The sequence below is a fragment of the Haliaeetus leucocephalus genome, unplaced genomic scaffold, assembly GCF_000737465.1.
Source record: "Haliaeetus leucocephalus isolate CR32 unplaced genomic scaffold, Haliaeetus_leucocephalus-4.0 Scaffold545, whole genome shotgun sequence".
NCBI classification, from domain to species: domain Eukaryota; kingdom Metazoa; phylum Chordata; class Aves; order Accipitriformes; family Accipitridae; genus Haliaeetus; species Haliaeetus leucocephalus.
Window position 1 is genome coordinate 1,906,451 of NW_010972981.1, and position 13,797 is coordinate 1,920,247.

At 39.5% G+C, this 13,797-nt stretch overlaps 2 protein-coding genes across 4 annotated transcripts in view; both read right to left on the reverse strand.

Moving 5' to 3' along the window:
- Positions 1-8,802: 8,802 nt before the first annotated feature.
- Positions 8,803-9,892, reverse strand: FGFBP2 (fibroblast growth factor binding protein 2). Its single transcript, XM_010576816.1, has one exon. It carries the CDS (start codon positions 9,551-9,553, stop codon positions 8,810-8,812), a length of 744 nt encoding a protein of 247 aa, XP_010575118.1. The 5' UTR covers positions 9,554-9,892; the 3' UTR covers positions 8,803-8,809.
- Positions 9,893-13,712: 3,820 nt separating this feature from the next.
- The window catches only part of PROM1 (prominin 1), a 57,267-nt gene continuing 57,182 nt past the window's right edge, over positions 13,713-13,797 (reverse strand). Inside the window, exon 26 of one of the 3 annotated variants that reach the window (XM_010576817.1) lies at positions 13,713-13,753. In XM_010576817.1, the coding sequence (XP_010575119.1) occupies positions 13,735-13,753 (19 nt within the window). In that variant the 3' untranslated portion in view covers positions 13,713-13,734. The remainder of the gene's footprint in view (positions 13,754-13,797) is intronic. The other 2 variants (XM_010576818.1, XM_010576819.1) reach the window with 2 other exon arrangements.

Below are 13,797 nucleotides of genomic sequence, written 5' to 3' on the forward strand. Positions count from 1 at the left end.
AAGCCAGGCCTTAGAATAGGTAAAGACAGTTGTGGGATTCTTTCTGTTAGCTCTGGTCAGGTTTTGACCTGTGATCTTAAAATAAATGGAGCTAGCCAATTTTGAGAGCAGTATTTTATAGCTTTTTGAAGCATAGTTCAGCTCACCAAAGAAACCTTAGTCCTTCCTTGTTTCAGCACCACTAACACCCCAAAGTTGCTGTGAACTAGGATAAGCTGCTGACTGAACTGCTGTCTACAGCACAAAAGGGCTCGCTGGGTGTCCCACTGCTATGCTAGGGAGTGAGATGGGGTGCACCAGACAGGCTTCTTTCACTCCATCATTAGGCTGAAATCAAAAAGAAAAATAACATTTGGACAGTTTCTGCTCTGAAAGAACAAGAAGAGATTTTTTAAGACAAAATTTATGAAATTATCTCACAAAATAATTTCAAAACCGTAGTTTATTTTAAGGATGGCATAAAACAGAATGACTACAAAGGGCAAAAGCAACCTTTTTCATTGTGTCTTCTTGCCATGTAGACACTTGTAAATTTTAGTTTTGGAATAATCAGTGAAACCTTGGCATTCTCAAGGGCCCTTTCCTGCTAACCCATCAATACGTACTCTGTTCCTCCAGCTACCCCAGACCAGTTACTTACTATTTGTACAAAGCTTTTTTATATATAAATACACAGACTAGGTTTTAAATGTTGTTTTTGTTCCTCTCCTTATCAGCTCTTTCCTCCCTTCTCCGAATCATTATATTTAAAGTAATGAACAAAAAGAACCAAAGAGTAATGGTTTTAATTAAGTATAAACAAAACTAGACCAGAGAAACACTGCTGCATTCAGATGGGAGATTTACATTAAACTACATGCTGGCACACATAGGCAGGTCTGTATTCACCAGGCACACTATATATATTAATCTGCACTTTGCAGCACGCCAGATTTACGGTTGGAAGAACTAATGAGATGCAGAAAACAGATATGCATGCAGATAAAATTGTAAGCAGCAAGACCTGAGAAAGAGATGGAGTTTGCGGTGCAGAATTTCATTATTGTATCTATACGCATAGCCTACTGATTACAGCCACAGTAAAAGTGTGTAACGGGCTGGCTCTGTTTGAGAGACCTCACTGCATATTTAAGCTGGGGCCTGTGAGGGATAGACTTTCTTCCCATGTGTGTACTCATCTAGTAGAATTACAAAACCCTAACCTTTTAAAGGCGGATAACGATACCTGTCTATGTCAGAGAGATGCAAGAAAGTTACCCTTATATTTCTTTTTTTTTTTTGTAAACATCTTGAAATATACAAACAGAAGGCAATGTGGAAATAAATTGTATTACAATTTTAAACAATTTCTACAACTGAGAAACTAGCTTCTACCTGAGTTCAATATTCTGTTGTATTCAGTTTTCCTTTCCAGGTCTACAGGCTGACAAGTGATGCACTTACACAAGGCTGTTGTAGAACACACACTAGCAATTAAATTGTTATATGTCTCTTTAAATAGCAACACTTATTTTTGTTTTGAATAACTTCTAGATAATGCAGGAGAAAACATAGACATGATGATATGGAAAATTAATTACCTGAGGATTTCCTTTTCAGATGGATTTCTTCCTCTCTCTCAGATACATACAACATGCCTTTCTTCTCAGAGATGCTGAAGGCAGCCAGTTTTCTGCACTGCTTTCTAGTCCTTGAGAGTATATTGTTTTTGCTCATGTAAATTATGCTGAAGCTGCAAAGTAGTCATATACTGCTCTTTGCTATTTGAGTTCAATATGTAGATGTTTAAAAAGGCCATGATATACCCAGAAGAATAATTTGTCTGGTGGTAAGGATTTAAATTAATCTTTAATTTTGTATCCTGGGTTCTTTACAAGTTAGAAACACTTATGACACAATCCTCTAAAAAAAAAAATTATTAATACTGAGGAAGAAAAAAAAAGTTTGCCTGTTCCATCAAATAACTGCGATTGATCTATTGTACTTCAAATGAAGTATGTTCCTGCCAAAGGACACTGCTGCTGCTGAAGTGAAATATGTGGTGTTCTATAAAAAGTTTTATAGTTCCCTAAGCTGAAGGAAAACAGTGTTTCTGATTTCGTTCAGTTGTTGACTCACCCTGAGCCAAGATGTCCATACACCATGCGATCAGTATGAAGCAAAATCAAAGGCTACTGAATTGATTCCAACTATGTAAAAGACTTCAGGCCCGAGAAGCAGGGGAAGCAGATGGCTACAGATGATGTTCCTTGTTGGTGCTACTCAAAGGCTCTTACCTCTTCCTGTCTGGTATATTGTGAAAAATATCTCCTGTCATCCTGCCGTAGCTTACCTTGGTGGCAGACGCACTATGGATTTCTATGGACAGGTTTTAACAGGTCTTGGAACACCCTTCTGACGAGAGAAAGCGGTGTGGGACGGGTCATGGGGGACAGCAGTATTTGAGGCAGGTCTTGGGGAAAGATGGAGAACTTGCCCTGACGAACCACGTCTCCACAGCCTGCTCCCAGCATCCACCACCCCATGGCCCAAGTTCACCGACACAACCTGGAAGACATTGGTGTCTCTCCCGCTCTGGCCTTTGGCCCCTGGCAGGCTCCTGCCAGCCACACCTCCCCTGAGCACCGCCGCTTCCAGCTGGGCTCTGCAGAACAGCCAAAACGCCTACATCTGCCAGCAAGTCACCCTCCTCAGCACCGCTCAGGGCCCCAGACCCACAACCCAACCCCAGCGCTGCAACACGGCCCCACGACACCACAGCACACCGTCCCCCAGGGCCTGCGCAGCCTGCCTCCACCTGGGCCATGGGCTGCTCACTCAGGAGATGACCCTCACGGAGGCCACGCAACTTTTTCCCCACCCAAAAACAGGTGCTGCTCAAACACTTGAGCTTCAGCTTCGTTTGTGCCACCTGAGGCACCAAAGAGCCACAGCCATCTCAGGTAATGTTTTCTGCACACGGATGTGGAAGCCCTACCCCACGCTTCCCTCCTGTCACCTTCCCACCCTGACCGGGTCTCCTGCGTTATCGCGAGGGCATCAGACAACCTTCCCCAGCTGCAAACACGAATCCCACGTTAAATTTCTGGAGCGTGGAAGACAGGGGACCACCTCAACACCTTGGTGACAGCGCCCGCGTGGCCTGTGCCTGCCTGGAAGGGGTGGGCACAGGAGAGGGGCGAACAGCGGGCAGCACTCCTGCCTGCCGGGCTGTTTGGGCAGAGGAAACGGCAAGGCCCCTCCGACAAAGAGTTCAGAGCCTGAATTTTGCTCACCGTTTCCCTCGGTGGGAAGTTTCTAGCCCTCTTCAGTTCCCAGGCAAATTCTTCATTTTATTACAGCCACGTTTGTGGGGAGGGCCCCCTCACACACCATGTTACGCTGGTTAAGACAAATAAAGGGGCAACCGATTTCACCATCTGCACATTAATTTTTACAGGCAGCGGCAGTAGCGACAGAGTAATGCAGTTTCTTACGTCTGCATCCAGCAGACCTAAAAGGACACCTCTGTTTTTCCTCCTGACTACAATCATTGTAAGCCCAGAGGCAGGAGGAGCATACCACGGGATGGATGCCTATGGCGAGCAGCCAGTTATGCAAACAGTTTTATAACCTGCTGAGGAGCGGGAGGCAAGGAAGGGAACGTGAACTTCTGCTCCAAATCAGACATTGGCTTCATTTTTTTTCTTGCTCTGTACATACTGTAATATAGCTACTCTGGAAATTCAGCACCTGGCCTCCTGCCTAATGTTTATGCAGTTAACTTTGTATACAAGATGTGAAAGTGAAATAAATAGGTTCTCAGTATGTCTGATATGATGTGTCCATGAGATAACACCAATGTCCTGTCATCGTACTGACTGCATCTCTTTGGCTTTGTTTTCTTATTCCTGTTTTTGTGTATGTATTGCATACTTTCTGTCATTGTAAAATGATCTATGAAGTCTGATGAGAGCAATTCTCGTTTGTAAGGGGAAAAGCACAGAGAGCCAAAAGAAATCTCCTGTGCTGCATATGACTTGTCTTCAGAGAAGATAGCAGACACTGGGAAAAGTAACAGCAAGAGAACAGAAAATAGAAATCAACAACCATAAAGCTCCTAAAGAAGCAGGAATGGCAACAGGCAACTTCGGGAAGTTTTAGTTTTTCCTTTGTCGTCTTATTTTTGTGGAAGATCTCTGTCCCTAAAACCCATGCCATATCAACTGCAACGCCTACTGAGAAATAATGAATGCAAACCTAAGACTGCAAACCATGGAAGTATGACCAGACAGCATACCTAAACAATTCTATCAGAAAACACCAGAGTGCACTACTGCATAGTTGAGATGATTTACAGGCAGACTAAGCAACATTATTATGGAGATGTGGATTTGGTCTACTTTAACACAAGTAACCTCCACACTGCAAATGGTGATTTTCTTAGTTTCGGATACTTGATTTTAAGGCAAACAGACCTGATGTTCGGTGTTCCTTAACACCCAAATTTCTTGTTAATTTTCTCTGCTGTCAAAACCAGGCTAAATAAAAATAGGTACCAAAAGACAGAGGCACTGAATGTGAAGTTATCCATGATGATGCATTCGACTTAAGGATGGGATGTGCCATCAGAACATACTTAAGAAGATCATCTCTTGTTTGATTTGATATAGTTAGAATGGGTGATCCACGAGCATTTTTTATGCTTTAAGGAGACATAGATGCTAACAGAGGTGTTCATTACTAAATAACCAGAACTTTTAAGCTTTCTTCCATGTTTCCATTGTAAATCATAGAATCATTCAGACCAGGAGGCACCTTGGGAGGTTTGTAGTCCAACCTCCTGCTCAAAGCAGGGTCACAGTGAATTCAGACTATGTTGCTTACACTTTGTCCAGTTGGGTCTTGAAAAGCTCCACCGATGGACGTTTCAGAGCCATTCTGGGGAACCTGCTCCTGTGTTTATCCCCCTTACAGTGACTGTTTTTCCTTACACCAAGTCAGAACCTCACCCGTATCAATTTGTGACCGTGATCTCTTTTTCTCCTATCACAAAAGTCAATGAAGAGCCTAGCTCTGTATTCTCTATAGCCTCCTCAAATGTATATGCAGGCGGCTATTGGGTCCCCCCTAAAGCCTTCTCCAGGCTGAACAAGATCCGTTCCCTCGGTCCTTCCTCACAGGAGTGTGCTCCAGTCCCAACCATCTTGGTGGCTCTCCATTAGACTCACTCCAGTCTTTGTTGGATCTTAACTATATGTGTTAAATACACATCCTTTTATACACACATTCTCCAAATGCATAATTTCGCTTTTCTTGGAGGCTTACCTTGTCAAAGTAGTGAATACTCATGATGTTTCTGCAAGTACCTAAATGTGAGGATCTTGCAGCAGGTGGACTACCTCACACTGGACTGAATTACCAGCAGAAACAGCGGGCCTGCGTATTAGGGATCTCCCTGGTTGCAGGAATCCAAACAAACATTTTTGCCTGCAGCTCCTCTGTCAAAAAAATAAAGACGACTTCCATCTCCACTTGAGTGGATTTCCTGAGGTACTTATGTATATGGGGACTAACAGGTTAACCTAAAATGAATGAAACAGCAGGTTTCATTCATTCACAAGGTACTTGAAGATTGCATTAAACTCACCACAAACACTACTCAATTCATCCTTTCATTAATGAATAGCACTTTCATATCAAGGTGACTGAAATGTCACAACTGTACATCTATAGTGCTTAACACAATTAAATAGTAATGTAGCTGATACAATCATGGCGGTTATGCTATTTCAGTTAACATCCAATTTTCAAACATTTTGAAACCAAGATCATTCTAGTCAACTGACTTGCTGAGGGTACATAGTGTTGCCTAATGAAATGCAATCCCTGCCATGCATCACCTTGGTATCGAAATCTTCACCTTTTTGTAAAATTTAGTGCTTAACTATATATTTTGGATCCTAGATATTTTACAAAAAGCATTTCATGAAAGAGGGGCCATTGGTGCAAGACTATTTGATTTCTAGTTTCCACTTCAACAATGAAGCTTCAGGTGGTCCTTCCAGACAACACAGTGCCAAGCACAGAGCCCTGTGCAGCAGAACTCTGCTCTACTGAAATGAGATAAAAGAGTTCCCTAGGAAATAGCACACTAGCAAGTACGTATGACATTTGTCCTCTACTAAGCAGAATCAACGATGGCTAATCAATGATGATTCTAGACTGTATCATCAAGAGTTCTACAATGGGTCAGACAACTTGGCTGCCTTCTGTGCTCAGTGCATATACACAGAGGAAGGCATGAAGGGGAACATTTTCTTTTGCTGAACTGATGAAACCTCCTATTTTCTCCTGCTATCAGTATGGTAGGTGACTGATTCTCCCAGACTTCTCAATGCTAGACATCATCTCATTTTTTAGGTCATTACTGTTGTAGTGGATACTACTTCAAAATATTCACTCTGCAGTGTGGATTTTGCATCATACAAAAGAGGAGTTTTAAAATATTTTAAAAACACATGTCAAGAAAACCCTCAACCTCCCCTTAACATTTCCAAATAGTTCCCAAATATCACTTTGATGCCTTTTGAACGTTTGCAAATCAAACAATTCACTTATTTTTGTCAGAAATGAACGTAATAGGTGTACTACTACATTTTTTACTCACGGCACAAGAGCCTGGCATGGGTAACTGAAGTTACAAAATGAAGATTAACCACATTAGATTTATGGCTGACAAAAATACAGACTTGCTTGAGCTTGCATATTTTTTTAATCAGCATTCAAGCTATTCAAGCATTCTGCCTTGTACATACAACCTTCTGCACTGATCCCTTGTTCATTATTTGCTATTCCTTTCCATATATTTCAAGAGGTTTGGAGACAGAAAATTATTTCAAGTTTTTTTGGTACAAGGCACAAAGTTTAGTGCTTGGACAGTCATGATCTGGAATTATGAAGTGAGAATTACAAATCTTTGAGTAAAGCTGGAGAAATACTTACGCGTAACCATGCCTTGCAGAAACTGTTTAATGGCAAATATGGAGCACTACTAATTTCTGTGGTACAAAGTTTTTCCAGTTATATCCCTGCCGCGAAGCTCCCTTGGGAACAAAAGGGATCATCGTTAAAAAATAGTCTGACTATAAATGTGTTGTAATCTCTGACAACAGGCTATTAGGTCTTGCTTTGTGTTTTGGCGAGATTTATGCAAGTGCCCAAGTGCACAGATACAAGATACCTTTCAGAATATTTACTGAATGCAAACATTAATATTACCGCTAACAGATCCTAATAACACTGAACTCTGCAGATGCATCACAGATGAACACTTCTAATCTGCTATGTTTAGAAATGTATTCTTATTTTACTCTTTTATTTCTCCAGTCTTTTTTTCCTTGCTGGCTGAAACTTATAATTGTAATATAAACGCAGTAACATTGAAAATATTAATATTAATGAAAACATGTTCACAGTGGGTAATGACTCAGACCTGTAACTTCTCTTACATGTTCTACCAACAATCTCTTAAGAAACAAGTATCAAATACCATGACTATATACAAGTAGCACCATTTAAAATTTTAAGAATGCACACTGAATATGTTTTCAAAAATCTTATTTTTATTGTTTGCACTAACTGTAGCATCATTTACAGCTTTCACCTTTAACAAATTGAAGTGAATCAGCACACACAAAAACCTATTCAAGGTCAGCACTCTTAAAGTGGAACCTTGGTTACATAAATGCAGTACACCTTGGTGTGTAACAGACCTAGGAACAGTTAGTTCATTCTAACACTTTAAGTACAGTCACTCCAGTTTCATGCATTTTTCAGGGCTGTTAAAAAGTTTCATTTTAGGGGTGCAAACAGAAAACAACTACAAGATTTATAGAGGTGACTAATTTTTAAACCAGAATTCTTACATCCAAGTTATTAAACTACAGCACGGACCCTTCTTCAGCTGTAAAAATTTTGCTCTGCAAAACAAAGAAGAAAAAAAAATTAGTCACTTTGCTGTATTAAACACAAGTAAGATCATTAGCAGCCTGAACACTTGCTGGCTCATGCTGCATATATTCCCATTTCTGTCAAAAGTTTGCCAGGTTTAGTCACCAGCTGAGCTGAAATGGAAGTGGGTACAAAACCAATCACTTCTGTGCGGGCTTTGCCTTTTTAAATCCTGGCTGAAAACCTGAGACTTACCAGACATTCAATCCCCTCTCGCCCCTACAGAAAACAGACCCGCAAACCAAGACAGTCTGTCTGATTTTACTCATTTCTGCAAGTTGTTTATGAACTAATTTTTATAATCAAAATGGTTAATTATTAACTAGCAGTTTTGATGAACAAGCTTTATCCTCTCATTTTCTGAATGTAGTTTTAAATTGTTCTAGCTGATACATTTGTTATTGGATCTGATACATTTGTTATTTATCTTACTTTGCTGGCTTAAACCCAAAAGTCAGCACAAGAAGGAAGGAATAACAGAAGGCCAAAACCAAGCCCAGTTCAAACAGTTAGAACTAAAATACCATAGGATTAATAACAGATAGGACAAACATCTCAGTACATACCAAAGACCTCACAGGAGGCCATCAGGGAGTCCCAAACTAGTAGCCATCACTGGGAGTTTAGGCTGTCCAGCCTTTCAGAAGCCACAGTTACAGGCTTTGCCACATTAGATTTCAGTGACTGAGCCTAGAACCTCCCTCTGTCCACACCCCTGAGAGACCCTCAAGATTAAAATAAAACAAAACTACAACAGGATTACTCTTAGGTATATTATGCTGTGCTTCAAGATGGAAGTTTTACCTGAAGAAAATCCTTAACCTCTAAAGATGCCAATAATGTAGGAGCAGAAACCATGCAGGGATTCCCAGCAATGTTCCCGTGCCAGTTTCATTGCTTCCGTTTCGTTTTCAGACCCTTGACCATGTTGGGTTGGTTTTATAAGAGGCAGTATTGGAGGTTTCCCTAGTTTCTTAACAGAGCTTTTCCCTGCTCCCCTCATAGAAGTGGAAGTTTTCTGGACTGATTTGTCCTGGTTTGCTAGATCTTCTGGCTCCATACCAGCAGCTATTTGCTTCATGAGAGCCTCTGTGGGAGCCCTTTGGCACATGGCGGTCTTCAACACTTGTGTGGATTCACAAGCGTGCGGGAGCTTTCTAAGTTCTGCAGCGATCTGATTCCAGTAAATCTTTGGATTGTTTCTGAAAGCACGACAGACTGATGGCTTGCCAGTGAATTCGCACCAGTAGGACATGCCTTGGCTTCTGCATTCAATTCTAAGTTTCATCTCCTCGTCCCCACTCATGCTCATTGTGCAAACATCTTTGGTTTTAGTCCGAAAATTTATTTCTTCACCATTGCTTCTTTTCTTTGGCTTCACCTTCTGTCCCAATCCTCCCATGCCACAGATCACTACTAGGAAAAGAAGAGCAAAACTCTTCATGATGAGAGGAGTTGACTGAGATCCTTGAGCAACACGATCCAAAAAAGTGAAAGCAGTAAGTGGCTGCTCACAATTTAAAGGCTTGGTGCACAAAGAAGCCTCTTTCCAGCGAAACATGGGATGCAAAGTTGGGTTTTTTTGTTTTTTTTTTTTTTTATAAAAATAATAAATCACACTTCAGTAGGCATGTACCCATAATTTATAGCCTGAGGGAATGTCAAATAACCTGTGAACTCCCAAGAAGGTAACAAGACAAATCTTGTAAATGCAGTTAAATACAGAACGATAGTTGTATAACTGAGAAGCACATTCCTATCCAGGATGAACATGTCATATTTGATTTTTAACAGATATTTTCCATTCTCCAGCTGCTTTATAGCTATCTTCATGCCAGAGCTTGTAAGACCATATTGAAGTAAAAACAGATAGAAGTGCCAAAGCAATCTATTCAGCTACATCTGGATGATTATAAATTTGTCCTACTAATAAAGGCTGATTTGTGGAATGCGTTTTCTGTGGATTTGCACAGTAAGGATGCAACTTTAGTACTTCATTTTGTCAGCACATGACACGCAGTGGGGACACGTGGAAGAATCACATTCTTTGAGCCATGAAAGATTTTTAGACTTGCAATATTTAAGCAAGATAAGGGATAAAGCTTTAGCAAAGTAATGTATTACAGGCCTAAACATAAACCAAACATTTGGAATTTTTTATCATCATTGTCACACCATGGGTTACTTTCAGCCAACAGAGCAAGACAACAGAACTAGCTTATCATGGGTCTCAGCAGCAGGGAATAGACCCCAGAGCATGGCAGACATATTTGTGCTTTATCACCTTTCACTTTTTTGTTTAAATAGCTATTTTCCTGTTGATAATAAATGAGCTGTAAAAACACCATAAAACAAAGGCAAGAGAATTGAAATATTTTAGTGCAGAATCCTGTACTAGCAGTTTCTGCTGCAGTAACTAAAAGTAGAGCTACGGAAAATCATGGTAACTCCCTTGGCATTCAGGAGATCATATGGAAAAATCCCTCCCATGCTGTTGCAAGCCACAGTACTGTTCTGGCTAGTAAGACCCCACTAGGCACGTCTTTTGAAGATGTGTATGCTACACCCAGCCTGACCTGAACAGCTTCTGGAAGGCGTATTGTATTATTTAGGTATACTTGAATAACTGTGTGGTGCTAGAAACCCTAGGCTTAAGAATGGCCACACATAATGGAATACAACACCATTCTGTATACCTAGCCACTCAAAAGGTGTCACTAAAGAAAATACCAAGGCAAAAACATTCAACAAACAGTGAGGCAGAACAAAAAAATAAAATTGCAAAAAATGCTTGTCTAATACTTGACAATAGAGTCCCTAGCTGCTGTGGCACCTCAGCTAGTCTAAGAGCTGCCTGCTTGAAGACAGAGCTACCTGGAGCAGCCATTTTGAGTAGCCTGAACCTTGTTCTTCCAGTGAACGTATCATGAAGTTCCCCATGACTAAATATCATTTGACAGAGAGAACAACATTGTTTTCTTTTCATCCCCTCTCTAAGGCTATTTAATAACATTTTTAGTAGAGGTCTCATTTCTAGCTTCTTGCCATTTGTTCCTCCTGTCTCTTTCAAAGCACAGTGGTGTGCCCCTCTTGTCAAGTCTTGGGAGAAACAGCAATGGTACATGCCTACTTAAGATTTACAATTCTCTCTTCTGTTGTTTTCTGAGGAGTCTTCTCACCCGTCATCCAGCTAGACAGAAGAATCTTGTTGCCCACCTCACACTTCATTTCAAGGATTTCAAATCCCTACTGCAAGCACTCTAAGACCTCCTAATATTTGACAAACAAATGTATTATTTACACTTGGTTATGCACGACAGCATTGACAGTTCCTAGATTAGAAACTAAAGGCATTTCTCTCTCTTGTTCTAATAATAGTTAAAGAGCTCAAAACAACTTAAAAGTTACTTTATACCAGTTCTGAAAGTTTTTGAAGTGTAATCATGAAAACAAATCAGACTACAAGGATAAGGACAAATACCAAAGCTTGGACTCAAGAGCTCTGGTATATTTATGTACTACAGTTAATATGTTACTGCCAAGCATTTGTCTTACTCGCATCTGACATTTGTGTCCTCTCTCTGCCCGCACTTCAGATGAAACAGCTCAGGGTTTGTCATATCAGTGGAAAACAATTGTCCTTTTACAAGTTAAGCTAGGATGCCAGCAGTGAACTATGGGAGCTGAAGAACTGGCAAACATTTAATTCTGCTGTCCCTACTACAGAAACAACACCCTGAGCACTTGCAGGGTATGTGGATATCCTCCACAACTCATTAGCTTGAATCCTACCATCTTTGCATAAATCACATCCTGTGTAGAAGTCAGAAGCTCCCTCACCCACAGTCATTGTTCTTTCAGTCCTTCCTGCTCCAATTCTTAGTCTCTTAGGTTGCTTAAGCTGAAGTCATCAACAAAAGTCAAATATAGCAGAAATTTTTAATCAGGGTAAAAAAATTCATTTTCATAAGATTTTAACTCAGTGCAACTCTTCTGAGTCAGGTCTACATAACAAAGCAATTGAGAATCAAACGTCAGGTAGTTAAGCAAGTTCTTTTTTATTTAAATGAACTGGGAACATTTTCTCAAATTAAAAATAGAAACTTTTAAAAATCTGCAGTTCTGAACATTACATATACACATATGCTACATACTGTCAATTAGAAATGTTTCCATTTATGACCTAAAAATGAAAAACTTAAGGTTATTCCAGATCAAAGACTGGTATCACTTTTCAGTATTTCCTTAAAATTATATGAATGATTTACAGGATTATCGCTACTTCGGGCCAATGAACTTTGCTGGAAACAAAGTTAACAATACTGATATATGAAGAGACACTATTTTAGATCAATGTACCCAATTACTTCACCTGCCAAAAGGTTTTATACTAGTAACATAGATGCTTTTGGTCTTGTTGATGAATTCTGCTGTTAACTAATTCAGCAACGCAACTGTATGCCTAAATTCAAGGCAGTAACTCTTAATAGTACAAAAGTTAACTCCAATTGCTAAATATATTTGAATTTCAATATTGGAAATCATATTTTTAAATTCTTTAGCAAAAATATTATCACTGCCCCCTGAAAGAGCCACAGCTTAACAGTGATACTATTAAGGACATTACAAAAGTGAGTGTGAATGAGGAAAAGGGAGACAGAGAATGTAAAGCATTCTAAAAATCACCAACATATGACGTCTCTCATGCTCTTTTTGAGTACTACTGAACTCTAGACAGCTTAGCTTTTTCGCTATATTACGCATCACACACACTCCCAACCCTCCCACCCAATGAGTTTCAAAACAAACTTCTCCAAAAAGTCCGTTTTAGGTCTATACTGCAAAACCCACTAAATATTAAATAATTAAAAAAAGAGGGAGAAAACAAAATTGCAACTGAACTTTTCAGAGACACAAAGAGACACTGTGGATCCCATTACACTTCAAATTTAGTCCAAAGTGGTCATTCAAGAGCACCAAATAGCAACACTGATCATGCTGGTAAATTCATTTGTGAAGAGTATTATACAATTTTAAAATCTTAACTAAACACAAGTTTTAAGAAAAATGTATATACAAAAGTCTCTGTATACAAAAATGTATCTTTATGTAAACGTTTATGTATTGTATTTAACACAAATAACAATTTAAGATAAGAACTTGACCAACTGTCAGAGGATTGCTATGCAAAGGCTGTTAATCTAATTAATTTATATACTGTGATATAAGGTAGAAAGCCCAGTGTAAAAAAGTAAAAAACAAAAAACATTTTAATTCAAGCCTTGAACAGTGGTATTTGAGAGGCAGTGCCCTGATCGCAAAATATCCTGTACAGTAGTTTATGGCATAACATTCAATAGTACATTTGGGATTTACAGTATGGGTGACATAAAACAAGTGGCTCAGTATTTCGGAAGATGAATGCAAATGCCAATACACTTGGAAGAATAATGATATATTCCCGTAGAAGAATCTTGAGCCTCATTTATATAGCCTGGAAATAATCACAAAAACAATTCAGGAAAATTTGATGAAGACAGAATTATTATGTAATTTAAGCAGAATGAAGGCATAGATTTTCATATGAACATCAATAAGGTTCAATAGTTTTTTTTTTTATTTTTAAACCTTACAGTACTCATGTTACAGAAAGCAGAGCAGCCTTCTTAAAATTAGTAAAGTAATAAACCTAGAATTGACTTTAAAAGCTTATTACTTACCCCTTAATGTTTCCAGTATGTGTTACCACTGTTCCACAGAGCTATACAAGAAAAAACACAAACCAAAACCATCATTTTCTTTTGC